At 45.1% G+C, this 27,562-nt stretch overlaps 1 protein-coding gene and 1 long non-coding RNA gene across 2 annotated transcripts; one reads left to right on the top strand and one right to left on the bottom strand.

The window, feature by feature from the left end:
• The first annotated feature begins 7,947 nt into the window (after window positions 1-7,947).
• On the top strand, window positions 7,948-9,768 carry LOC142767338 (uncharacterized). The gene is made up of 2 exons (XR_012884825.1): window positions 7,948-8,308; window positions 9,088-9,768. It is a non-coding gene; the product is annotated as an uncharacterized LOC142767338 (long non-coding RNA).
• On the bottom strand, window positions 9,525-12,729 carry LOC119185582 (uncharacterized). Its single transcript, XM_037434552.2, has 2 exons — window positions 12,574-12,729; window positions 9,525-10,260 (listed from the first exon to the last, which is right to left on the bottom strand). Exons 1-2 carry the CDS (start codon window positions 12,674-12,676, stop codon window positions 9,617-9,619), a joined length of 747 nt encoding a protein of 248 aa, XP_037290449.2. The 5' UTR covers window positions 12,677-12,729; the 3' UTR covers window positions 9,525-9,616.
• Window positions 12,730-27,562: the final 14,833 nt, after the last annotated feature.

Raw genomic sequence — 27,562 nt, 5'->3', positions numbered from 1 at the left:
AAAGGTGAACTAGCGGGAGCTGATATTTAGACGACCACAAGAATTGGCGCCCCCTAGCATTTCCCAAGTGGCAGGTGGTGTAATTTTAAAGTCTTTCTCGCGGACCTTCGCCGCAAAAATTTGTTTGTATGTCTCTACATTTGTCTTCTTCGCCTATAACGGTACCCCAAACGACACGAAACGATATCCTAAAAGGCTGACCCCATCCGCAGCACCCACCAATATTGCTCAAGTTTTAGTGTTCATATTTGTGCGATTGTCAACGAAAAACAATTATTGCGCACATCTGAGGCTTCATAACAACACGGCAATATTCTAACGTGTGTCTTTATACCAGAAAATGCATAAGTATTTCTAAGGACCGTAGCGTTTAGCACGCTGTGCTGATAATGCACCGCTTGCACGAAAAGGCAAGCTTTTCTAACACTTTGCTAAGACGACACGGTGGCGGCACCTACCCGTCGCCTTAAGTTCTACAACTTAACGCCTCCAAGACGGGCGCGCAGGCCGCGCTCTTCATTTTCTAAGATAACTGCTAGATAGCGCTCATGTCTCACGTGTGACGTGACTTGATGTGCTCGTTCGCCTCCGCTACACGCTCGACGCACTCTGACGCAGCACCTCCAGAATACCATTTACCGATTTTGTTGCGCAGAACATCAAATAAACGTTTCGTTCACTCTCTCCAGACGCAAGACAGTCGTCTTTCGACGACATTTGTAGTGTAACATGCCATTTGTTTTCAAGAAACCTATATCTTATAAATTCTACACCTTTAAAGGCCACATTGATTGATATGCAGAGTAAAATCCCAAAACCACCATATGATTATGAGTGACGCCGTAGTGGAGGGCTTCGGAAATTTGGACCACCTGGGGTTCTTTAACGTGAACCCAAACCTGACCAAATGGGGCTACGGCATTTTTAACTCCATATAAAATCCAGCTGCCACATCCGGGATTCGATCCCGCGACCTGTGGATCAGCAGCCGAGTACCTTATGCACTTAGCTTTCGCGGCAGGGCTTTAAAGACCACATCAGTGATAATATTTCAGGAGAACAGAATAAATATCGCTAAAGAATATCGAAGGCGAAGTACTGACAGGCCTTATCAAATGCGTGACTTGACCGGCTTCGAGCGTTCGCGTGCCACACCAGTGGCCTTCTCATGTGCCGTACAAGAACATTACTCATGTTCTCGTAGGACATTTCAATGACTTCACTGAGTGCCACAATTTGTGACTTGATGATGACAATATGGTGACGTGACCTAACATGATGTGGCATGGTGGTGTCGACACATCTCACTGTTTTGTCGCAGCTTCCGTGGGAAACAAGGTAAGGTGAAGAAAGCTTGCGATGCCTCCTATCTTGGATAAATGGCAGAATTATGTTAGTTGCAAAAAGCTTTCGTTGGGTTATGTGGCGCATAAAGCTTCCTATAATAAACTGAAGGGACCTCTGGCACTGATGTCTATGGGAGTGCAAAGCACGGTGCTTCAGTAAACATGGGAATTACGGGTATTACATAAATGGACCTAGTTTTTGTCCTTTCGGCTCTGTTTGGTTTCGCGTGGCATGGAGTGGCTTTGTCTCGAAACAACAATGAGCAACGTTCTGCAGTTGGACTTCCACACTTACACTTTTTTGACTAACGAATTCAAATGCGCTCACAAAGTTGAAAATAGTCCGTTATTTTTTAGAACAAAACCAAAACACACCAATACACAAAGCCACAAGAGAGTTCGAAGGCCGTAAGTGCGAAGACTTATTTACGACACCAACGCGTATAACTGTGGTATCGACGTCTTTAATCGACCACACACTGACAAATCTGGACATGGGGGTCACCGGAGGCGTTTACTTAGAGCCAATCTCTGATCACCTACTTATAATTGCTGTTTTAGATTCCCTTACAAGCACCATGAACAAAAAGTAACATTGTAACCAAAATAGATTACAAGATATTATGCCAAGAAATTTGTGGCATTAAATACAACGAAATACACAATGAGAACATAGACATCGGAACTGATAACCTAATCAAATACCTACAAAACGCTATAGAAAGGAGTAATCGCAAGGTAAAGAAAAGCTGCCACGAAAAACTATGTGCCCTAGGATGACTGAAAAGATACTTCAAACACTTGAAGCCAAAAAATACTCGCATGACAAATGGCGCCATAACAAAGGCAATCCCTACTACTTACAGCAATTTAAAGCTCAGCGGAATAAGTCTGTCGCTATGATTCGATTGCGCAAAAGGCAGTATTATACTCAACTAATTGCACAGACCACTGGCAACACGAAAAACTGTGGGAAATTATAAACTAAATCATAGGTAAAGAACGTAAGCAAGCTGTGCTTCCCGAAGTCATTGATGAAGACGCTGTAGAAAATTTAGGTATTGGTTCATCACTGGCCAAACAAATTTAATGACTCGAGCAACATTTCTATATCGCAGAGCCCTCTGCCCAACACCTTCGTTATGTATAACATTGAGCCTGAAGACGTGATATCGGCAATTAATAAAATGTCTATTTTTAAAGCTTCTGGACTAGACGGCATTCCTGTTCGTATGATCAGAGAAAATATAGATGTATTAGGAGCAGTATTAAGCCACTTATTCAATCACTCCGTCAGCTTCTCCAGATATCCATCCCAGCTGAAGATTGCTAAGGTTGTCCCTATCTACAAAGACGGAGACCGCAATGACCCTTCTAATTACAGGCCAATATCCTTGCTCGGTACCATTAATATTATATTTGAAAAAATTCTGATCAGCTGGTTCCACAAATTGATTCAAAAATATCAGGTTATGTGCCCGCAGCAACATGGTTGTGCCCGCAGCAACAATGAGCCGAGTCTGCCTTTGTTTACGAAAATTAATATTTTGCCTTATGATAAGGTACACGAATTAAAAATTGCCACGTGTGTATTCAATGTTGTCAAAAACAACCTGCCTTTTCATGTTTCCTTACTTTGCACATCCTCTCGTGTAACCAGAAATCAAATATATGGAAATTTTATTCTTCCTCCAACTAAGTATACTTACGGACAACGGTCGCTACAGTTTTCAGGGCCAAAAGTTTAGAATAAACTACCAGCAGAAATAAAACAGTTGAATAATTTTTCATCAGTGCTCAAGAAATACTTCCTTCCACAGAACAATGTTTATCAATTAAAACAATTATGATGTCATTTGTGTGTGTGTATGCATGTGTGTCTACCAGAAACTTGTGAAATCGTTTAAAAATACCATTGTCATTCAATGATTAGGTTTTTGTTTTCGGTATTACCCATGCATATTTCAACCTTCAAACCTTCATAATATTGTAACAATCTACTTTGTTTACTTGTGTTTTCGTAAGTTAGAATTGTTAAAAACAATCGTGCACTTACCGACACTTTCGCTCTCCCTTTGTTTCACTCGTGCAAATTAAGGATGCACGATAAATATCTGTATGCGTGTGATATATCTTTTTTGTACTTGGAACACTTAGTTATTTATTTCTTTTGACCCCCAACTAGCCTTCGGCTATCGGTACAACCAGTCGTGATGTTTCTGTATGTTTCACAGTTTGCAAATAAAGAATTGAATTCAATTGAATTGAAATTTGTTTGCTACCCAGCATACCCATGGCAGTTGAACGATCACTTTGCCACATTTTGCTCTAGCTAGTTTTAGGAAACTATATGACCTGAAAAGCCCCAGGATACCAAGTGAAGTCAAAAAAAGAAAAAAAAATACATGTTTGCCTCCAAGTACACTAAAAAAGGCAAATTCTAACCATTATAGCTTTTTTTGCTCGAGAGGAAGGCGCTGCGGGATATCATGTGGGATATTATGTGTTCATGTAGCAGTGGGATGTCATGTGTTCCTAGTACAGTCGCCTTCGTATGCTCCGTATTGTGGTCATATTGAATGGAGCTGATAATGTTCACGCGTGCGCGGTGGACAGCCAGCCTGTGACACAGCAGCCGATACAACGCATCTAAAAATTGAAGCGATCAACTGGCTTCCGTGCGTGTGGAGCGTCATAGTATACTTGAGCCGGTTGACTTCTCACTTCAGATTCGGTGGATGGACGTGCCGGTACTAATTTGCGGGCAGGATCATCTGGTTCTAAAGTTGGGGAATTCGACCTTGTTTTCAGGCTTCTATCAGGATGGGGCGCCGATTTTTTCTTTTTTTTTTTATTACTGGCTTGCCCGTGCGAACGTGTTCTTCCGGGACCAGCGATTGCGCTTCCGTAGGCAGCAGGTGTGTTTGAACGACATGCCATTGAACTATCGCTCCAGGTGTTTTCACAGTTACCATTCGAATCTCAGATGTACATATCCCCTGTCCTCGTATTCATCTACTTTCGGCACCATAGTTGCGCGCCTGCACGGGGCTGTGTACATGGGGCACGCGTTTCTGGCTTTCACACAGTGCTGATCCACTGTACTATCGAGACGCCATTGGGTCTGGAAGCCTAGAAGCATTTCTAATGGCGACTTACCACTTTTGGGGGGCGTTCTTTTGTAGCTTGATCATAGCCGCAGCAGTTCATGCTACAATTTTCCTCCCTTCATCTTCCGAAGCCCAATTCGTGCACCTTATTCAGCAGCCCTATTAGATTGCAGGTGGAAAGGTGCTGTCCTGACGTACGAAGTGTTTTTGTTTTTGACGAACGTTGCAAATTCACGGCTAGTGAATTGCGTCCCGTTATCGGAAATAGTCGTTCGGAACACGCCTAACCGACGAATATGTCCCGTAAACCACTGCCGTAAACCACTGCCGGCTTGCATCAGATAAATTGCTGCTGTCCACTTTGTATGGGAATCAGTTACAATCAAAACCATCATGCCTTCTATTGATCCGGCAAAATCCACGCGAGTACGTGACCACTTCTCATGTGTTTGTGGTCAGCTATCTGGTGGTACGATCAGAGGCATGAGTAAATTGTCGATGTAGTTCTTGCATCTCACCGACACTTTCTCGATTTCTCGTCCAGGCTTTGCCATCAAAACCATGATCGTGCTGTAGACTTCATCGCCGGTGAAACTCGGTGGTTTTCATACAGTTGCTGTAGTAAACGTTTCCACGATCCAGCGGGCACAACAACTCGATGGCCCCAATCGACTAGCTCGCGTGCCAAAGAAAATTCCAACCGGTGGTAAAAATTACAATCATGTCCAGTTCTATGCTTTTGGATCTTCGGGCCAACCCTGCAGCACTGCTGGTCTTAAGCATTTCGCTTTGTCGTATATTGCTTATATCTACGGATATACAGTGCACCTTTTTGCAGATGACTCTGTCACGCAGACCTCCTCCGCAGCAGCTTTCACTGTGCCTCAAATGGGAATAACCCAACCCTTCAAAATAGCACACCAGACATAATCTACTGCCGCTGAGCTGACCGGCATCCGAGAAGCTGCGGGTTACATTTTAAAGCAGAGTACAGCGAAATGGACCTCACTTTGCAACTGCAAGCCGGTACTTCAGCTAATTAGAAACTAGATGAAGCAAGACACTGCATACAGTCCTCTGGTGTGTGACATAATAAATATGTCGAATGAGGCATTTCAATCCTGACATACCATTGCGTTGCAATAGATTACCAGTCATTGTGGCATACCTGGGAATGAACTAGCTGGTGCAGAAACAAAAATGATGCACACTAGTGGCGAAGTGATATCAGTTCACTTTTCCTGATATGACATCAACGTCTTGCTGTCAGAAGTTATAAGTACATCTATGAGACAACTATGAAATAATCCGGATTATTGCCGCGAGCGCATTTGTAGGCTTGAGTTATGTCGTGCTTTTCACCTTCCGTTCCGGCTAAGGAGATACCAGGAAACGCTACTACATAGTCTGCGGCTAGGTGTTGCATACACGCGACGATACTTATGCAACATTGGACAAAAGCAAAATTCTAATGACCACTTGTGTAACACGCCAGTGGCTGTTAATCACATCCTGTGTGTGTTCCCTTTATACGCAGTTGAAAGAGAATCTATTAAGTGCCTCACAGATGACCAAGACTGCCGACACTTTTCGAAAGAGAAGTTTTGGGTGCTTGGGAACGTTTGTATCACGTTCAACGCAGCTTAAAGGGCCTGCTCACATTTCTAAGCAAGAAATATTTAGATTCCTGTCTTTAAAGCACTTGCTAATGTAGAGACTTCTGTGCGTGTCGTACACCGAACGAGACATTGTGTGCAGTGACTCATTCTGCTATATCACAATCACCCGTCATCATTCCCTCCTCTTTTTCAACATCTTCCACATCTTCTTTTTCCAAACTTCCACATCTTCTGCATTCCCAGCAACTTGCGAGCCCCATCGCGATGGTCTAGTGGCTTAGATACTTGGCTGCTGACCCGCAGGTCGCGGGATCTAATCCTGGTGGCGGCAGCTGCATTTTCGATGGAGGTGAAAATGCTGTAGGCTCATGTGCTCATGTTTGAGTGCACGCTTAAAAACCCCGGATCGTCGCAATTTTCGGAGCCCTTTACTAACGCTTCTCACATAATCATATACTGGTTTGCGATGTTAAACCACACATATCAATCAATTGAATCGGCAGCTTTCAAAATCAGTGCTTTGTTTCAGAAGTGTTCGTCGATGCACCTGCATTATTAATATTACCAGTGTTGTGTGAAGTAATAGTCCGACAGGTCTCTCTAATGTTGCAACCTTTTCACTGTCGAAACCACGTGACATGAAAATCAGCGTTATGTTTCTCCCACATTGAAGAGAGACGAAAGGCATGTTATAATATAAATCACAGAAATAAAAAAATTGAAATCCATTTCTGGTATCGATTGTGGCATTACAGCATGATGGCGTAAACATACAATTCAGTGGAAACTAGGCATGTAGGGAATGTGTGGTTCCACCACGAAAACTTGTCACATTTATTTAGACCGTAATGAATGCCAGTGGCTGTCTTTGTGATATTTGGAAGCGGCAACAGGCTATTCATCAACAGGGTTGCACTTTTCTCACTTTTTCCGACCAGTAACTGAAAAGTTATTTAACGTAATTTTTTAATGCATGCCAGGATTACTGCGTGTGCTAAGCTTTAAATGGCTGCAGCCACAAAAAAAAGTAATGACGAAGGAACAGCAAAAAATAATTATTTTATTTCTTACAATTTTCGGACATGTTTCTTGAAACACCCCGTAGATATTGACTGCACTCTGTACACAAAATTTTGTCGTATAATCAATTGCACCAGCACCTTAGATGAGATGGCAATACTGTTGTAGGAATTCATGAAATTTGAAAAAAAAAAGCTCAGCTAGCGTCACACACGCTCGATTGTAGACCTAGTTGGGCATCGATCAGAATTGTTCGTGTGATCGCTCAGCTGGGATTTAATCTCTAGAGCCATCGATTCCCTAGTGTGCTATAACAAGAAAACATTAAGACGACGGTGTGAAGTAGATAATTTAGTAACACTGAAACAAATACTAAGTCCCTTTTTCTATCGGTGTTGTCGGGGCAAGCTTTGCTTACCCCGGCTTCGAGGAGCTGAACCCGCTCCTTAAATTTTTAATTATTTATTTTTTGTTTATTATATGTTTCGATTTGCGCAATGCTTTCTTCTAACGTAAGCATTTAGTTTTCTTATAGGCACGTTTTTTTTTAGCTGAGAAGTCATGGCATTTCCTCATTTTCGTTTGAACAGTACCATGGCGTGATTGCTGAAACAAGTGTTATGAATTCAATTCTCTTGAAGTCGCAAGTTGTTGGCTAGCTTGTTGTTCACGAACAAAATATATTTCAATGAGGTGTCTTTAGAATGTGAACTTGAATTAATAAATGAATCAATGAATGAACAGACTTTAAATAAAGTCCCGCAGTTTTAGCAGGCGAGGTGGGGGAAGAGGAGAATAACACCTGTTCCTTCCCACTCTCTGTTGATTATGATAGCGGGGCCTCAAGTGACCGCTCGAAGTCCTTGCACCCAGGTGGCATCTTCAGCTTGCCGGACGGCCCACAGCTGCTCGGCCAGCTCGTCGCTTGTGAGTGCCGCCTCCCAGCGGCAGCGCCGCTGACGCCGCCGATCGGCAACAGTGACCGCAGCCGCGGTGGAGGCCGGCCCCTGTCCTCGCGCGGTGGTGGCAGCAGCAATTGGCCTCGGATTTGGTCCCTGCCTAACATGCGTCGCGAAGGGAGTGGCGGCAGTGACGGTTAACTTTTTCAGCACACTCCCAATGCATGTGCTGCAGTGTGGCCCTTTCCCCGCACGCTTTATACGTGCCCGTCTGGTATATGTGAGGATAACACAGGCTTAGGATCACCGGGCTGGTACGTATTTGTTTGTAACAACCTCAAAGTTGCGGCCTATTTTTTTATCCAATTTGTTGTGTGTGGGTTGGTATTTGCGTCTGTTTCGTCTGTAATGTTGTGTAATGTCGTTGAATGTAATCAGGCGATCCCCACACGACCATTCTTCGCAATTTTTTTCACATCGTTTCTAGAAATCATTATTGTGCTTTTGTTCAGTGTACAGTAACCAATCATAGCCACGTGGTCTGATGATCGAGGCTCTCTCTTTGAGAGCGGTGGGCCTCGGGTACAACCGGGCACGTGTGGAGGCCTGGCTTCTGCTGTTTTGCTAATTTTTGCTTATTTTCTTATCAATTCATTATCAATTTCTTTTTGCTTCTTTCTTTTTTTCTCTATATTACTTAGTTTCTTTTTTGCTTCTTTCTGTTTTTCTCTATATTTGTCACTCTGCTTCTTTCAACTCGTTTATTTATATCTCTCTATTTGTTTGTTTGTTTTACTTTTCTTTCATCTTATTTCATCCTTATTTCTTTTTCTCTTGCTCCTGCTGTATTTCTCTTGTTTCTTCCTTCTCGCTGCCCTTTTCTTTTTCTTTCTATGTTTCATTCTATTTTTCATTCCTGTCGTTTTATTTCACTCTCTCTTCCTTACTAGCTTTTTTTCTTACATCTCTCTGACTCATTAATCTCCACATTAGGTGTTACTACATACCTTGGTCATTTCCTTTCCTTTTCCTGCCTCTTTTCCACCATCTCACCTACGCATCTTTTGTCCTCACGCTCGCTTCCCTTACCCAGTTCCTTGCTGCACTCACTTTACAAGGTTGTGGTGTGGTCTGCGAGCCTTCCTCTACAGCTGATTGGTTAGGAAGCTTGCCTTGGAATTGTGAGTACGTTGTTTTGAATGTCATCTCATAAAGAGCTCATTCGTGTCTTAATTTGTTTCCCTTCTATTAAATAACTTTGCTTTTTTTCTCTGTTTCTGTATCCCCTATGACATTTTTTCTAATTTTTCAGGATTATTGCAGGCCACCCTGAAAAAATAGACGCACGTGTTCTGATAGCGAAGAAGAGCTCGATGATTATGAAGGAGATGTAAAGAGTGCGAGTGGGTCATGATGGGGATCTCTTTTTTTCCGACAGGCAAATTATATTGAGCTGGGACAGTTTTGCTGTTTGAGCTTGACGTAAGCATGCGTGTTCAGTTCGAAGAACCTTGCTGAAAGATGCACTCCTTATCATTCCCTTAGTCTGCAGCCAAAGCTGCTTTATTGAGCTACAACCGAGACATTGACAGTGCTTCTCCCTTGTTTGTGCATTTCGGGGCTCAAAGACGCTGTCGCTGTTGCACCTGGCCTCCCAAACTTCCGATGCTACCGGAACCGCCGTAACTGCCGAAACCACTTGAGCCTCCAAGTGGTCCAAAGTCAAATCTCGGTCCACTGGAGCTACTGCCTCCGAAGGTGGAGCCCCCACGGAGGCCACTGCCGCCGAGTCCACCACCAAGTCCACCACCGAGGCCACTGCTGCCGAGTCCACCGAGTCCACCGCTGAGTCCACCGCTGAGTCCACCACCGAGCCCACCGCCGAGTCCACCGCCGAGTCCACCGCCAAGTCCACCACCAAAGCCACTGCTGCCGAGTCGACCACCGAGGCTACTGCCGCCGAGTCCACTACCAAGGTTACCCTGCGGCCCACCTCCGAGGCCACCTCCGAAGCCACTGCCGAGACTACTTCCGGTGCCAAAGAGACTGCCGCTGGATGTCGGACTGCCACTGCCGAAGCCGCCATAGCCTGAGCCGTAGCCACTACCAAGTCGTCCACTGCCAGAGCCCCAGCTACTGCCACTGTCGCTGTACAAGCCACTTCCAAGACCACCTCTGCCGTAGCCGGCCCCATAGTTGCCACTACCGAGGCCAAAACCACCAACTCCACTTCCGGAGCCAAAACTGCCAAGACTGCTGGTACTACCTGCAAATGTGTTTACACAATACTCAGTCCCATTATATTTTATATATTTTTGAATTTAAGCACTCTATTGTTGTTACTTAGGAACACATTCGTCATATGCGACAATTTCTCGTATTGCGTTTTGCGTGAGAATCTTTCATCATTCAATATAATCACTGTTAGCTTTTTACAACCAAAGACCCAATACGACTATGAAAGGCGCTGTAGGATGACCCTGAAAATTTCGACTACCTGGGGTTCATTTCATGATATTACACGGGCATCTAACGTACATGAAATTACACGGGCTTCTAACATACTACCTCCAAACTGTGGCCTCCACGGCCGGAATTCCACCCTGCATCTTTAACATTATATGACCAAAAACTTGCTCATGTTAACAGCAATAAGAGACAGCACCATAGAGTAATGTAAGTCTACAAACTTATTAGAAGTATAAGCCATGAGCAGTTAGGGCTGTTTTGTCACAATGAAAAACATTTCGTACGTCATACGCACGTGCTAGGGTCAGCTTGGTTGTGCCTATTTTAGAATATGAATATCTTAGAATGTGGTGTTACACTTCACTGCCCTCATACCAGACTTAAGCATTCAGGATAATATTTGTAGGTGGATGTATTTTTAGATATATTTTTACTACAGTCTCTTATCAATTACACAAATGTAGTGTAAATATTTTGGCTACGTACGGTTGAAAGTATATATATAGGTCAATGTACATGCACTTAAATTGGCTTCGCAGACATCTGAGACTATAGTGTTTTAATGTGCTTGCTCATAAAAGACTGAAGTTTAAAAGTCAACTCGTTGGTCATATTAAGCTACGTTTTTTATTGCCTTAGTTTACCCTATCTATTCAATAAACAATACACAAAATATTGCAACTGCTTTTACACTTGTCGAATGCCAAAAAAGTTTTAAGTCTAGTGACCGTGCAAGGAAACATATAAATGTGAGTGAAAGCTTGTTCGGAAAAACTATTCACCAGTACTGAATTTTCAAAGAGTTCAGGTGCCATATATACCATATCGCAACTTTACACAAAACATGGCTCTGGCATTGTCACATGCACCGTCCCTTAGAGCAACCCGTGTGTACGAATTCAGCATAGGTATTAGCTTCCTATATATAATGTTGCAAATGTGTTTTTTTTTACTGAATAACTTATTTTAACCACGGATTGTCAAATAATGAACTTTTCAGTTTGCGATCTACGCCCTAATGTAACTAAAATTATCTGTGAAGCTCTTAAGCTTTCTTCGGATTGACTAAAATATAAATTGTGAATAAAAAACACCGCCTTTGATTCAATCATTGCAGGCTAAAAGAAGCATTGATCTAATATTTTTTAAAGAACAAAACTTATACAAGGTTAACTGAACCCAAACCGAGAAATCTGCTTTGGTACTGATCTCGATGAATGAAAATATCCATGATAAATTGCTCTTAGTGCCGACCCAAGCAATATTTATTCTTTCACCCACTGCACCCACAACATTTTCATATCGAGTTTTGTGTCCAATAGTGAAATTTACGATAAGCGTGATTCTTAGCCGTGGTGGGTTCTTTCAGATTAAAAATATGAAAATCGCCAGAAATGTATAACCTTTAGTTTATATGCAGATTCAGTTTACCTGCACAATGCAAGACCATCGCAAATTTAGTTGAGTCATACCTCCATAAACCAAACAATTTTAAAAATTTAGTCAACTGTTCTAGGAGCCTAATGTAAAATACATCCTTCTGAAAGCAAATTGTTGGAGTATATCATGCGAACATTACCTTAATTCTCAGATTGGTGCGCAATAATGTCGAACTGCTGCCGAATATGATGAATCAAAGATTCCGAGATAAGTATGGTAGTCATTAGTTTCGGTGATAGGGCGAGGATGACTTTTAAATAAGGAATTGTAACCAGCAGACGATTAAATTTAGTTCATTTTGTGTATATATTAAATTTTGTGGACAAGCACAATCGTTTTCACACCAACAATACAATACGAATAACTGATATGACTTTGAGATGTTTCTGATACGGTGTGGAAAGGCCAAAGTTATAACGCCTAGTTCTTGGCATATTTATTATTTTAGAAAATTATTGAAATGCAAGAAAATCATGTGCGGCATAAATGTTTCCCTTTTCTTCAGGTGAAACACGCCTCATATAATTTAAGAAAATACATTCATCGATGATTCGGTGAACTATGTCACACAAGTTTGCTAAAATACGACATACTCGAAATCGAGAGCATGAAATGCTTCAGTTCATCTATCATTTGTTTCGTCCGTGCACTAGATGAAAACTAAACTTACCCAAGCCAAAGCTTCCCCCTGATCCCCGCAGCACGTTCTGCTGGTAGGAAGCCACGCAGGCCACAGACATTGCGAAAACGCACGAAGCGAAGAGACGAGCCATGGCTGTGGCGTTGACCTGTGTAAGGCTTGTGAAAAAGCTGTGGGGCACCGCCACAGTTTAAGTACAAAATCTTTGGAGAATATCACCTGTCTGCCACGAGCTCAAGGCATAGTTACGCGAAAAACATGCTTGACGGCAAAAAATAGCTTTTGTACACATTTCTCTTTGAGATATTTTGGGCAGATGAAAACGACCGAACATTGTTTTAAAGTTTTCTCGCATTGTGCTTAAGCAAACTTTCTAGCCTTCTTCGAACTGACAGCAATGACAGGGCTTCCGGAGCGAATTCGTCCAGAATGAGTGATTATCAAGAAAAAGCTAAAAACAGGGAAAATTGTTCCTTTCTCCTTCGATACCGACATTCGTCTCAGCGCATTGTTATTGAAGCAGCCACGTGTAGTGGTGCAGCTTCAAATACACTGCCGCCAAGAGTTTCATTCGTTTCCGTATTGTCCTCGAAAAGTGTTTTACAATCTTGATCTATCGTGGGAAACATCATATCAAACACATAATTTGTTTCTTTTTGGCATTTTGTACATATTTGAGCCCAGCTTGCTTTTGCTAGTTGTATCGACTGGTGGCCGAGAAGGCCGGATATATTCTGCGTTTGGGGAACTTAACCCCTGGAGTAATAAATATTTCTTTTAGTTTCCATGAGATATCCCGCGTATTATAACATTCCTTAACCCACATCCATTTTTGGTGAGTGAATGAACGTGCTGCTTTGCATGACCGAATTTCAGAGAATATTTCCGGCGTTGCTTTCAGTGGATATGTCGGAAAACTGCCACCAACTGTATTTCCAGTCTGGGATTTATTGCTGACTACGTAGAAACCAAGCATGAGTGATTCCAGAGTCGAAAGCTTTGTAATAAAGGTCTCAAAAAAGTTCATTGCTGAAAATGCGCAGAGCATTATATCATGGCATTATTTTTGTCGCAGTGAAATATCAAGTGTCTTCGAAAATTTGCGTATTCCCGCCACTTAAGAGTGTATCGCGAAAGGCTTTTACCTAAGGCGTAACCACCCAAGATGTTATCGACTTCTTCGGGGATCTTCGTAATTATGTCGATATACGAAGAAGTGGAAGCATTGCTTGTATTGCATCATCAGTCGGTAATCAACTTTCATGAAATTGTCATTTCTATTACGAATAACTAAGAACGAAAAAAAAGAAAGAAAGAAAGAAAGAATGAAAGAAAGAAAGAAAGAAGAAAGAAAGAAAGGAATAAGAAAGAAAGAAAGAAAGAAAGAAAGAAAGGAAGAAAGAAAGAAAGAAAGAAAGAAAGAAAGAAAGAAAGAAAGAAAGAAAGAAAGAAAGAAAGAAAGAAAGAAAGAAAGAAAGAAAGAAAGAAAGACGGTGGCGTCTAGAACGATTACAAATTTACATCAATGGGCCCCTTCACCGTAGTTATTGCTTTACGGTGACGGGGCACGTCGATGTAGCTGCATCGCTGTTATCACGGGCCCCGACGCTGTTATGGTTTCGCTCTGGTGACGGGCCCCCTCACTTTAACGATAGTACTGCACTGACGGGCCCCGTCACTGTAGTCACGATTACACAACGCTGACGGTCCCCTCACTCTAACGACAGTACTGAATGGACGGGCCCCGTTCCCATAGTCACTGCTTAATTCTTTGCTGTGCAAGCTGTAGTGCTACCCTTTATCAAACGAAGCTGCTGTGATCGTTCCCCCTGAACATTTTTTATTTCAAATGCGTTCGTAAACATGCCCACAACCGCCCACGCGAGTGTTGCGCGTGCTTAGCGGACGTGTAGGATTTGTTGCGTGTATTTGTTTATTGCTGCAATCCTTCAATAAGTTTTGTTATCACCGGTTACAATGTAAGTATTTCTCAGCGAAAATCCACGCCTGCAGTGTTCGACAAGATTTAGGACTCTAAAAGAACCTCGCCGCGGTGGTCTGCCGCGGCTAAGGTACTCGGCTGCTGACCCGCAGGTCGAGGGATCGAATCCCGGCTGTGGTGGCTACATTTCCGATGGAGGCGGAAATGTTGTAGGCCCGTGTACTCAGATTTGGGTGCACGTTAAAGAACCCCAGGTGGTCTAAATTTTTAGAGCCCTCCACTACGGCGTCTTTCATAATCATATGGTGGTTTTAGGACGCTAAACGCCACATATCAATCGGAAATGAACTAGATTATTTTGTCAAAATTTGGCGCAATACGCGAACATTAGAGATTGATCTCGACCTTCGTGACCACCAGCGATAAAACTGAAATATTCGGCAGCAAATGTATAAATGCCGACGCGCTTCACCACTTGTGAATTGATCGACGGCCGGTGCCCTGTTCATCACTATCAATGCCCCTGTGTATCGATGTAATCTGACTTTCAATTCACCGGCCGCAAGTCTGGCCAAATAAACAGTTTCATCTTAGACCTACAGTCTGCTCCCTTCGTCGACGTCCCGACCCCGTGACGATATCGTGTCCGTGCATTCGTAGCATTCGTAATGTGCGTCCTTATATCTGCTTTAAATATCGACGACCGCCAACACAAACAAGTGAGTATTCGGAAGCATACTGCCTTATTCGTTAGAAGCTTCGAAACTTAGATTCGCCTTATATTAAGATACCCTGACCCAGCCATACCTCCATTCTGTAATCAAGGGCGCATCGTGCGTATTCAGCTTTTGACGTGACAACAAAACTCAGTGGGATACATGCAATCGGCAGAACTATTCGCAGCGTAGTTACCTCGATAACTGTTAAGAACTTGCTTGTAGCAGCGTAGCGCAAAAGTTCTAGCACTTTCTAAGAAGTCCACTACACATAAGCACTTGCTTTCTTCAACATTGACTCTCTAGACAGGTTTTTTTTTGCCTTGAAGTAAATCTGATGTGGTTTGCAAAGCAGGCTGGATGTTCAAGCGAACAGCGCCATGATTTCCACTGTTTGGCAAGTAAAATAATTTATGCCGATGAGAATGAGGTGGTCTGTGGACAGCCACCCTTCACCTTCGACGAAGCAACGCGACGCGACGCCACAATCAAGAAACTTCAGCACAGCGCCAAGCGAAAGTGCCACGTTGACGCCATTCAGCGCAGCCATCTTTGTTTTTCAACCAGTGTTGCAAGCACTAGGAGTGTTTTCTGGAGTTGCGAATAGGGAGGCGAAGAATTTCAGTGACACATGTCTGTGGGAAAAGCACTGTTCAATCCAAAAGTGAACATTCTTAGCGTGGCCGCTGTCTGTGTAGCGCCTGTACTGCCAGCGCGGCCACGCATCGAAACGTTTACCACACGGGAACCTAGTGGTCATAGTATATTGACTCAATGCTACGGGATATACTTTACGTCGTCTGATGCACAAAATGTTGCCTGTTGATAGCTAATAAGGCTGAAGTACTTCACTCGCTCGGATGATGTAGCACAAGAGCGGCGCGCTCGTGTGCACCTGAGCCGCTTCGATTCGAATAATGATCTCACCAAGCGCACTTGAGAGTACATCTTGGGGGTGTTCATTATCAATACGCCTAAATCAGATATGCTCGTGGGAGTTATCAATAGCAAGAATGACAAAATGAAATAAAACTGTGGTCACTCAAGGCCACTTAGATTTATACGCGGACGTTTGGTACTCGTAGCAGTGAAGTCAAGTTACACACAGTAAGATAGATTGCCCACGAAGATTATTTTATGTTCGTGTGAGTGTATACTTTTGAGTGCTGTTTCGTTAAACTTCTTTATTGACACAAATCTTTTTTGTTTTTGTTTCTTCGTGGCGCGCAGCTTCCGCAGCCATACAGCTAACTTCGGAAAAAAAATGCCTCAGTTGCACCCAGTTGGAAATCTGCAGAATTAGCGAAGCTGTGGTTCTTTCGTATGTCCCTTGTGGTTTTCTGTTTTTTCTGTGGTGGGTGATTTAGGGTGGCTGTCTGCAATTACGTCCATTGTAAAGCTTATATCTGTGGGTAAGACCGTGCGACAGCCTCTGGCGCACTCGACTCTACTGCAGTGACTTAAGACTCGGCAGTAGTCGAGTCCAGAGAAGGAATCCCAACATGAGAACACAACGACTGTTTATTCGCACATGAGCAGCAGCGGGCAAGCGTAACGACGCCGCGCTGGCCTGGCTAGTGAAGGAATAATCTAGCCATCTTGACAGTCGGTTTTAGTAGCCACCCCGGGTGATGTATGTCTCTGGTGATGCTGCGGTGGTGCTGTGGTTAAGGAAGGATGAAGTAGCGCGTAGTCATGTTATGCCGTGCTTAAAGATATGATGCGGAGCCTCTGCGGGAGTATGCTCAAAGTATGCCGCTTGCCACACCCCATTCACGCTCGAGCCAACCATTCTACGCTTGAGTGCGTAGCCAGGGGTGTGTTCCAGTACCAATCAAAGAAGGCTAAATAGACAACCAAGTGGACGGCAGTCGTATTAAGTCTCATTTCAGTTCTGACGTAGATGGCAAAATAGACAGGTCTGAAAGGATGGCATGGTAGACAAAAACGATGCAGGCTACATTGCTGTTCAAACAAGAGGTCGGCTCAGTGAATCACTCCTCAGATAGATCTAATCTCGTCGGAATGGTCGTCTGCAACAAACAGACGCTTCTCCAGATGCTCAATGTGAGTAACGTTCATTTTTTTTAGATTTTAGCTAGAAAAAAGCCGGGAAAATAACAGTTACGTTTGTTGGTGCCTCATCACGTAGAAACCATCCAGAAGTTTTCCATTTCTCGGAAAGCATGGGTTCGGTGCTCTACTTTATGCTGTCAGCGTAGACAGTCTACGATGCTGTCTAAGAATGGGAACACAGCCCATGCACCACTTCGTCAGCGCGTGAGACAGTTGCACCATCTGCGGCTTCTCTTGGAACTGGAGCTTGACATGAGAAGCAGACACTGAATTGTCTCTAACGCCAGCCCTAGAAAGTTTCACTGCTAAAGAAATGCGGTGACCAAATGCAGCAGTTTTGCTTGTAGACAGTTCTAAATGAGTCGCAAAGAAAATGGTCTCTATGTCGACATATTTTTTTTCCACGGAAAAAGCTATCTGACATATTTACGTGATTTGCTGCCATAAGTTAATTTGCTTCCTTTCTTTCCCCTGTGTTTTCAGTGAGCTTTTTTTTTTCACTTCAACTGGGCAGAATGTGGACGCAATAAGGTTGTTCGTCAATTGTTACTATGTTTGTTCTCTTTTTTACTTAGTTCACATAATTTATATGTTGTGTGTCCATCTGCTTGTCCGCTGCCCAGCTGACCTGTAGATGACGTGGTCAGGCTTCACTAAAGCTCCAAAATGCAGTATTTTCACCTGGTTCTCATCGCAACCTAAGAGCTTTATCGGCAAAATCTGTCGCTGTGATTATTCGTTCGTTTACTGCGAGGAAAAATTGAGATAGTGCTCAAACCTGCAGCGTGTAGGGTCTGCGCTTGAAAAATAATCATCAACGTATTATAACACTGTATCCACTTCACAAACCAGAAATAAAAATATTTTTAGCAAAGTTCGCTTCACCTGTTTTTCTTTGCCTTTTAAAAGAGGCATGTAGCCGTCCATCATGCGCATCTGTCCCAATACAACGTATGAAAAATTATTTCTCTCCTTTCGTTGTGTTCTTCCAAAGATCCCTATGTGGTCGTCTCAGAACGGTGTTCATCATCCATACGTGATGCAATGCTGACACAGACGCTATCCATTCGAAGCACCTCAAAAGCTATCTACGTTCACGTTCGCCCACATTCAAACGACGGACGAATTCGGCAGCAGTTGTCACATGCATTTGGGAATTCCCCAAAACTGCCGTGCAGGTTACAAACATTCTGGCTTGTTTCATCAGGCTTTTCTACCCCGATGACACTTGTGAGGTGCAGCTTCTTTTCACCATGAAATCTTCGTGGTAGCTTATCCTATGCCAAACGGAAATGTTTTGAAACCTCAATGCCCTATCACTTTCTCTATTACATGCGATGCGTTAGGAGTCTACGGTAAGATCATCGTCAGCTGGTGGAGAGGGCTGTCGAAACGGTGAAAACTATGGTTTCCAGGAAGGGGCAGACCACCCCGAAGACAAAACCTAAAGAATAACGAAATAAAGATGTTTGTTCTGTCTCTCTCTATTATAAATAATGAAGTCTTCCTAAGCTTCGCAGGGAAACGTGTCAAGCCTTACATACCTGAGGTGGCTATTATTTGGAGCGGACTGGAAGATGACACCTATGACTCCTGAATTGAGTTTTTTTTTTTAGGGTGCGAAATGGCAGAAAGTAACTTTTTGCGGGGTGAGGGGGAGGAGGAGGCGTGCTTTGTTCACGCTAAACAGGTTTGCTTGGACTTTCAAGGGTGGGTATGTCATGTAGCATAATTTTTTTTTCTTTCGTGGGTACTCGTCCGCAGCAAATTTACCCTGATAGTTAGGAATAATAATAATAATAATAATAATAATAATAATAACGAGTTTTAAATCCCACACTCAAGGTAATATTTGAGACGCCATAGCGGACACCTCCGGAAATTTTGACCACCTGGTGTTATTTAACTTTCAGAGACATCACACATCACAAGTACCTCTGCCAAGTGTATATATATATATATATATATATATATATATATATCTGTATGTATATATATATAATGTCACGGGCTAAGTAGATGCCTAAGGATGACGACGACGAAGTGCTGAACGGGAACGTGCTCGGACTGCAGCAGCGTCGTACGCATTAGCTCGCCAGTATATTCGCCAGTACGCTTTTGCTCACCAGTGCATACTTTATTCCCCGTAACATCATTGGTGGAAGGTGCGGGGTACCACTCGCTATACAGCCCAACGAGCTGGATCTTCGAAGCGGACGGCGCATTGCAGCTACCACGATGACTGACCAGGCTACTCAATGTCAACAAGATCCGTCAGCCCCGCAGCCGATCGTTGTGGTGCAATCTCGTGACCCAGGTCCATTCAACGGCACAAGTGGCATAGACGTCGATGACTGGCTGGTTCAATATGAGCGCGTCAGCAGCAGCAACCATTGGGGTCCGACGCTTATGTTGGCGAACATCATCTTCTACTTGCATGGCACGGCAAAACTCTGGTACGAGACACATCAAGAAGAGTTGACTAGCTGGGACGTCTGAAAGCAGAAATTGCGCTATCTATCTGGGAAACCAATCGGACGTCAAGTGGCCGCAAAAAAAGAGCTTGCGACTCGTGCCCAGACATCCACAGAGCCATACATCGCATACATCCAGGACGTGTTGGCTTTGTGCCGCAAGGTCGACAAGGACATGCTCGACGAGGACAAAGTCGGACACATCCTGAAAGGAATTGCGGATGACGCCTTCAATTTTCTCCTGTGCAAAGACTGCTCGACGGTGGAGTCGGTCATCGAAGCATGTCGTCGCTTCGAACTGGCAAAAAGTAGGCGCATAGTTCACCGATTTGACCGCCTTCCCAACACGGTGGCTACGTCCTCTTGCGAAGATTAGCCCACACTACACCAACCACCAGCGCCAGAAAACGTCACCAGAATAGTCCGTCGGGAACTCGAGGCTATGGCTCCCGCTATGTCTAGCGTCAGCGCGCCAGGACACAACCTCGATGCTGTTTCAATGATACAGGCCGTGGTTCGCCAAGAGATCACGAATATGGGCATTTCGCCACCTCATCAAAATGCCCCTGCTACTTCCAGCTCGGCTCTAGTCGTTGCGGCTGCCACTCCGAACCGCACGTTCGCGCCACGACGAAACCCAGCTGAATGGCGCACTCATGACGATCGGCCCATATGTTTCACGTGCCATCGGATAGGACACATCGCTCGCCATTGTCGCAGCCGTTGGACCTCATCACCTCGACCGAGCTTCTATGATTGGTGGCCTCGCTCTGAACGTGCACCTTATGCCCCGTCCTACTGTGCTGAGACAGGTGCAGAGCATAATCCAGAACGTCGGACCAGCCGCTCGCCATCGCCCATGCGTCGTCAGTCCCGCTCGCCCCAACCCCGCAGTTCTCGGTCTCCCTACGACCGTCGCTCGGAAAACTAGCCGGTGCAGCCCCCGGAGGTGACGCTGCATACACGACTCGGACTGCAAATCCTCTGATTACTCCCGACCAGCGGTGCAACCTCCTTACAATTCTCGTTGATGGTTTACCTATAACTGCTCTTATTGATACCGGTGCACAAATATCTGTGATGAGCTCAGACCTCCGCCGCCGCCTCCAAAAAGTTCTGACACCTGCGATTGCACCTACCGTTCGCACAGCGGATGGGAGTACTCCTGCTGTGCTTGGAATGTGCACTGCGCGATTAACAATTTCTGAGTATCAAACTTCAGTTCTGTTCGCTGTACTGGAAAATTGCCCTCATGACCTCATCCTTGGACTCGACTTTCTGACTTCACACGCTGCGCTCATTGACTGTTCCAAAGGTCTTCTTCGGCTCGAACTACCATCCTTTTCGGAGACCGTCTCTACCAGCCCACCTCGTCTAGGCTCTGTCAATTTCCTTAGACTTCCGCCGCAAGCCGCAGTCCAAGTCCAACTCTCGCCATATCCTGCAGTACCCGATGGTGATTATGTTGATGCCCCAATTTCTGACGTCATCATGACACGCAATGTTGCACTCCCCAACACGGTGGTTACCGTTAAGGACAACCGGACTTCGTTTCCCGTCCTCAATTTCGGCCTCTCAGCGCAAGTTATTCCTCGCGGCATGTCACTTGCGCATCTTACACCACTGGTCGACCACACAGTTTCCGCTCTAACCACCGATTCGCCGCCCGATTTTTCATCAACGTCGTTCTCGTCACGTTCCTGTTCCGACCTTTTCAAGCCAATGCTATCTGACAAGCTCACCTCTGAACAAGTTTCTGCTTTCTGCCGTGTGCTTGCTTCTTATCAGGACATCTTTGACTTCGGCGACCGTAATTTGGGCCAGACATCCGTGGTAACCCATCGCATCGACACCAGTGACGCTCGACCCATTCGCCGACGACCCTACCGTGTGTCGGCCCCGGAGCGTGCTATTATACAGCGAGAAGTCGATAAAATGCTTGGCAAGGGCATAATCGAACCCTCATCTAGTCCCTGGTCCTCCCCCGTTGTACTTGTTAAAAAGAAGGACAATAGCTGGAGATTCTGTGTTGATTACTGCCATCTCAACCATATTACCAAGAAAGATGTATATCCCCTACCGCGCATAGATGATGCACTCGATTGCTTGCACGGTGCCAAATATTTCTCTTCAATAGACCTTCGCTCAGGCTACTGGCAGATCGCTGTGGACGACAAACACAGAGAGAAGACGGTCTTCGGGACTCCTGGTGGACTTTATCAGTTCAAGATGATGCCTTTTGGATTATGCAATGCCCCCGCGACATTTGAGTGCATGATGGACTCTCTCCTTCGAGGCATGAAGTGGACTATCTGCCTCTGCTATCTTGATGACGTTATTGTTTTTTCGACTACTTTCGACGACCATCTTACCCGTCTGTCCGCAGTGCTTGATGTTTTTCGACGTGCCAACTTGCAACTTAACTCGTCCAAATGCCGCTTTGGGCAACGCCAAATCTGCGTACTCGGCCATCTTGTTAACGCTGCGGGCGTTCAACCAGACCCTGCGAAAGTCCGAGCAGTTCGCGACTTCCCCACACCCCGCTCAGCCAAGGACGTCCAAAGTTTTCTGGGACTGTGCTCCTATTTCCGTCGTTTTGTCGAGAAGTTCGCTGAAGTAGCCCGTCCTCTAACCTGCCTCCTCAAAACGGATGTCGCATTCACCTGGGGCCAACAGCAAGCAAACGCCTTCTCGTCGCTCGTTGACATTCTCACCAATCCACCAGTCCTAGCACACTTCGACCCATCTGCCGCCACGGAGCTTCGTACTGACGCCAGTGGCCATGGCATAGGCGCAGTGCTCGTGCAGCGGCAACAAGGCATGCATCGCGTCGTCGCGTATGCAAGCCGACTGTTGTCGCGCTCGGAACAAAATTATTCCATCACAGAACGCGAGTGCTTAGCTCTCGTCTGGGCCATTGCGAAATTCCGACCGTACCTGTATGGCCAACCATTCTCAGTTATTACCGACCACCACGCGCTTTGCTGGCTCTCCTCACTCAAGGACCCTACGGGACGCCTTGGTCGCTGGGCGCTGCGCTTACAAGAGTACACTTTTTCCGTATCCTATAAATCCGGACAACTTCACAAGGATGCCGACTGCTTGTCCCGTTACCCAGTCGATCCCCCTGACACGAGGGAAGATGAGCAAGAGGCCCTTGTTCTTTCAATTACCGACTTCACCGACATAGCTGCTGAACAACGCCGCGACCCCTCTTTGCGTGCTATTATCAATGGTCTGCATTCTCCCCACCCTGACCACTCCTTACAACTGTTCGTTCTTCACAACGACATCTTGCACCGCTACAACACCCGCCCTGATGGTGCTGAGCTTTTACTCGTTGTTCCTGTGCATCTTCGCTCAGACGTTTTGGCCCAGCCGCATGATGCCCCCTCCGCTGGACAACTAGGGGTGTCACGCACGTATGACCGCATTCGCCGCCGATTCTTTTGGCCTGGCCTCTACCGTTCTGTGCGACAGTACGTTGCGGCATGCGACCTCTGCCAGCGCCGCAAGACACCTGCTCTGAGACCTGCTGGTACCCTCCAGCCCATTGAAGTACCAGATGAGCCATTTTTCCGAGTCGGCCTCGATCTTCTAGGACCCTTTCCCGTGTCGGCCACTGGTAATAAGTGGATTGCTATTGCTACCGACTACGCAACGCGGTATGCCGTTACACGCGCCCTCCCCACCAGCTGCGCTACTGATGTAGCCGATTTCCTTCTTCATGACATCATTCTGCGTCATGGTGCTCCTCGTCAGTTGACCACCGACCGCGGCAGCTGTTTTCTATCTAAAGTAGTCGACGAGTTCCTGCGATCCTGCTCTACCCACCACAAGTTCACTACAGCGTACCATCCGCAAACCAACGGCCTCACGGAACGCCTCAACCGTACCTTGACGAATATGTTAGCGATGTACGTCTCCAAGGATCACAAAGATTGGGACATCCACTTACCTTTCGTTACCTTCGCATACAACAATTCACGTCATGATACAGCTGGATTTTCCCCTTTTTACCTACTGTTCGGTTATGACCCGCCTTTGCCCATAGACACCATGCTCCAATCTGACGCCCCCTCATCGACTGCTTATGCTCGTGATGCCCTGGCCCGAGCTGACATCGCCCGCCAAGTCGCCAGGGATCGTTTATGTGCCTCGCAGCTTAACCAAAAGAGTGCTTACGATCGCTGGCAGCGCGACGTACAGTACTCTCCGGGGTCACTCGTCTTGCTGTGGTTCCCATCACGTCGTGTTGGTCTCGCCGAAAAACTAATGTCTCGTTACGTTGGCCCCTACCGCGTCATGCGCAAGGTCACCAGCGTGACCTATGAGATAGCTCCACTCCATACCACGTCAGTACCAGCTTCAGTCCCGACCAATATAGTGCACGTCTCACGGCTTAAACCATACTTCTCACGCCTCGAGGATTGATCACACCGGGACGGTGCTTCTGTCGCCGGCGGGTAATGTCACGGGCTAAGTAGATGCCTGAGGATGACGACGACGAAGTGCTGAACGGGAACGTGCTCGGACTACAGCAGCGTCGTACGCATTAGCTCGCCAGTATATTCGCCTGTACGCTTTTGCTCACCAGTGCATACTTTATTCCCCGTAACAATATATATGTATGAAATAGATGATGAGAGTTTCTTCCGGCTACCGTAATAAAACTTATAAACTTCGAGAATAGTGCAGTATAGGAAACAAAACAATAAAATATTTATTTAATCCTAACAGTTTCGGCTGGTGGACCAGCCTTCTTCGGAGGATGTAAGTGAAATGGTACAAGTTCCCGTAGCAGAGGGTCACCCTCACAGTTTGAAGACCCTCCAAAACAATAAAAAAACGAGACAAATGGGCGAACGAGGTAGCAACAGACAACAAGAAGCAGAAGAAGGAGAGGAACTAGAAAGGAGCGGCGGAGAGCCGCCGGAAACGAGCGGGTAATTCTGGCATTGTTACTGGGTATAGGTAAGACGCGCCGCCAGCGGAGGCGACCAAGAAAAACGAAAAAATGTGAAACATGTTGCTGCTTACTCGCATCCCGCACATGGATCGAGTTTAAGTTCACGTGGTTCGGCGGCTGGCCCGTGGCATCGGGCCACACACACACACACACACACAAGAAGCATACGACCCGCTCCAGCTTTCGTAAAATAATGGCCACGTTGTAGAGCTACTGTGCCCTCTCCCCCTCCCTCCACCTGCCCTCTCTTGCAGAAAACTGTACAACCAGTCATACTGAAAATAAATGTATGGGTATTCTTGTAAAGGATGAACAAACAAAAACGTAAACAAAAAAATAAAAAGTAAATAATACTAAAAAGTACTCAGAAATGAAAATAAAGTCTAATAATACTAACACACGCCGTTTGGTTCACGTAGTATCGAATTCGTTTAGTTTCACGCGCTATATTGACTAACTTACGTGTGCGACTTCACGTATGTATAAATAAATTAATTGAGTAATTCAATTTCTGTGTTTCACGAAACGTCGCGGAGGCACGTCAGTCGTCCAGGGCTTTCGTTGATTCCGTGGGTACGTGATCTGAATTTCTTTACGAAGTATGACTCCCGCTGTTCGCGCTCCCGTGTGTTCTGGAAGCCGGATTGTTGGAGTATGACACTTACGCGTTCGAAAGAGTGACCAGGAAGATTGATATGTTTGGAGAACGGCAAATTGGAGAGGCCCTTTACGTGTGCCTTGTGGTTGTTGAAACGCAAACAGTACGCGGTTTCCGTGTGTCCAATATATTCCTGTTTGCACACCTCACAGCGAATTTTGTATACCACACTGGCTGAGTCACAGTTAAGGTCGTCTTTAATTTGGTACACATAGTCTGAACAGGAGGCTTCGGCCGTATCTGTGGTCACCATGTGAGTGCACACCCTGCAGTGAGGTTTCCCGCAGGTGTGCAAACAGGAATATATTGGACACACGGAAACCGCGTTCCTGCTCACGGCTGGTTATTTTTTCATACACTTTTCTTTCTTCCTATTTGCATTCAATTGGTTCTAATAACTTCCCCTGTACATTCCTTGGCATTACTGTCTGCTATATCTCAATAATATTGTGTTAAAACACGGAAAAACGAGCCCTTAGGTATACACTCCTTTCACTTATTTTATATATATATATATATATATATATATATATATATATATATATATATATATATATATATATATATATAAGGGAAAGAAGTGTATACCTAAGGGCTCGTTTTTCCGTGTTTTGGCACAATAATAATGAGATATAACTGACAGTAATGCCAAGGAATGTACAGGGGAAGGTAATGGAACCAATGGAATGTAAATAAGAAGAAAGAAAGTGGGTGAAAAAATAACCAGCCGTGAGCAGGAATCGAACCTACAACCTTCGAATAACGCGTACGATGCTCTAACCACTGAGCTACCACAGCGGCCTTCCCTCCATCCACTTTTTTGGGTTTATATGTGAATTTAGAAGTAGGAGTGTTACTCAGCGCCATCTATAGGCCAAGCGACGAGTGTGAAACACTTTTTTATGCGCATGTATGACGTCACGTAGCACGTGAACTTATTACGAGCGGGCAGCTGATTAATAGTCCCTCGTATACAACCTAATGGCCCCAAGTCGGCCAGTACGAGACCCTCGTTTAATGAAATAAGGGAAAGAAGTGTATACCTAAGGGCTCGTTTTTCCGTGTTTTTGACACAATATTAATGAGACCTAACAGACAGTAATGCCAAAGAATGTACAGGGGAAGTTAATAGAACCAATGGAATGTAAATAAGAAGAAAGAAAAGCGGGTGAAAAAATAACCAGCCGTGAGCATGAATCGAACCTACGACCTTCGAATAACGCGTTCGATGATCTAATCACTGAGCTACTACAGCGGCCTTCCCTCCATTCACTTTTTTGGATTTATATGTGAATTTAGAAGTAGGAGTGTCGGTCAGCGCCATCTATAAGCCAAGCGACGAGCGCGAAACACTCTTTTGTGCGCATGTTTGGCGTCACGTAGCACGTGAACTTATTACGAGCGGGCAGCTGAATAATAGTCCCTCGCCCCGCCGCGGTGGTCTAGTGGCTAAGGTACTCGGCTGCTGACCCGCAGGTCGCGGGTTCGATTCCCGGCTGCGGCGGCTGCATTTCCGATGGAGGCGGAAATGTCGAGGCCTGTGTGCTCAGATTTGGGTGCACGTTAAAGAACACCAGGTGGTCAAAATTTCCGGAGCCCTCCACTACGGCGTCTCTCATAATCATATGGTGGTTTTGGGACGTTAAACCCCACAAATCAATCAATCAATAATAGTCCCTCGTATATAACCTAATGGCACCAAGTCTGCCAGTACGAGACCCTCGTTTAATGAAATAAGGAAAAGAAATGTATACCTAAGGGCTCGTTTTTCCGTGTTTTTGACACAATATTAATGAGATCTAACCCACAGTAATGCCAAGTAATGTACAGGGGAAGTTAATAGAACAATGGAATGTAAATAGGAAGAAAGAAAAGAGGGTGAAAAAATAACCAGCCGTGAGCAGAAATCGACCCTACGACCTTCGAATAACGCGTTCGATGCTCTAACCACTGAGCTACCACAGCGGCCTTTCCTCCATCCACTTTTTTTGGGTTTATATGTGAATTTAGAAGTAGGAGTGTCAGTCAGCGCCATCTATAAGCCAAGCGACGAGTGTGAAACACTCTTTTATGCGCATGTTTGGCGTCACGTAGCACGTGAACTTATTACGAGCGGGCAGCTGATTAACAGTCCCTCGTATACAACCTAATGGCACCAAGTCTGCCAGTACGAGACCCTCGTTT

This window comes from Rhipicephalus microplus, chromosome 7 (assembly GCF_043290135.1).
Source record: "Rhipicephalus microplus isolate Deutch F79 chromosome 7, USDA_Rmic, whole genome shotgun sequence".
In the NCBI taxonomy this organism is placed as follows: Eukaryota; Metazoa; Arthropoda; class Arachnida; order Ixodida; family Ixodidae; genus Rhipicephalus; species Rhipicephalus microplus.
Note: the sequence above shows the minus strand (reverse complement) of the source record. Positions and strands in the feature narration are given on the sequence as shown.

Excerpts from the sequence above, each read along its gene's own strand:
- LOC119185582 (XM_037434552.2), bottom strand. The coding sequence starts at position 12,676 with ATGGCTCGTCTCTTCGCTTCGTGCGTTTTCGCAATGTCTGTGGCCTGC. Across the intron at positions 10,261-12,573 it reads AGGGGGAAGCTTTGGCTTGG|GTAGTACCAGCAGTCTTGGC; the intron begins GTAAGTTTAGTT and ends ACACATTTGCAG.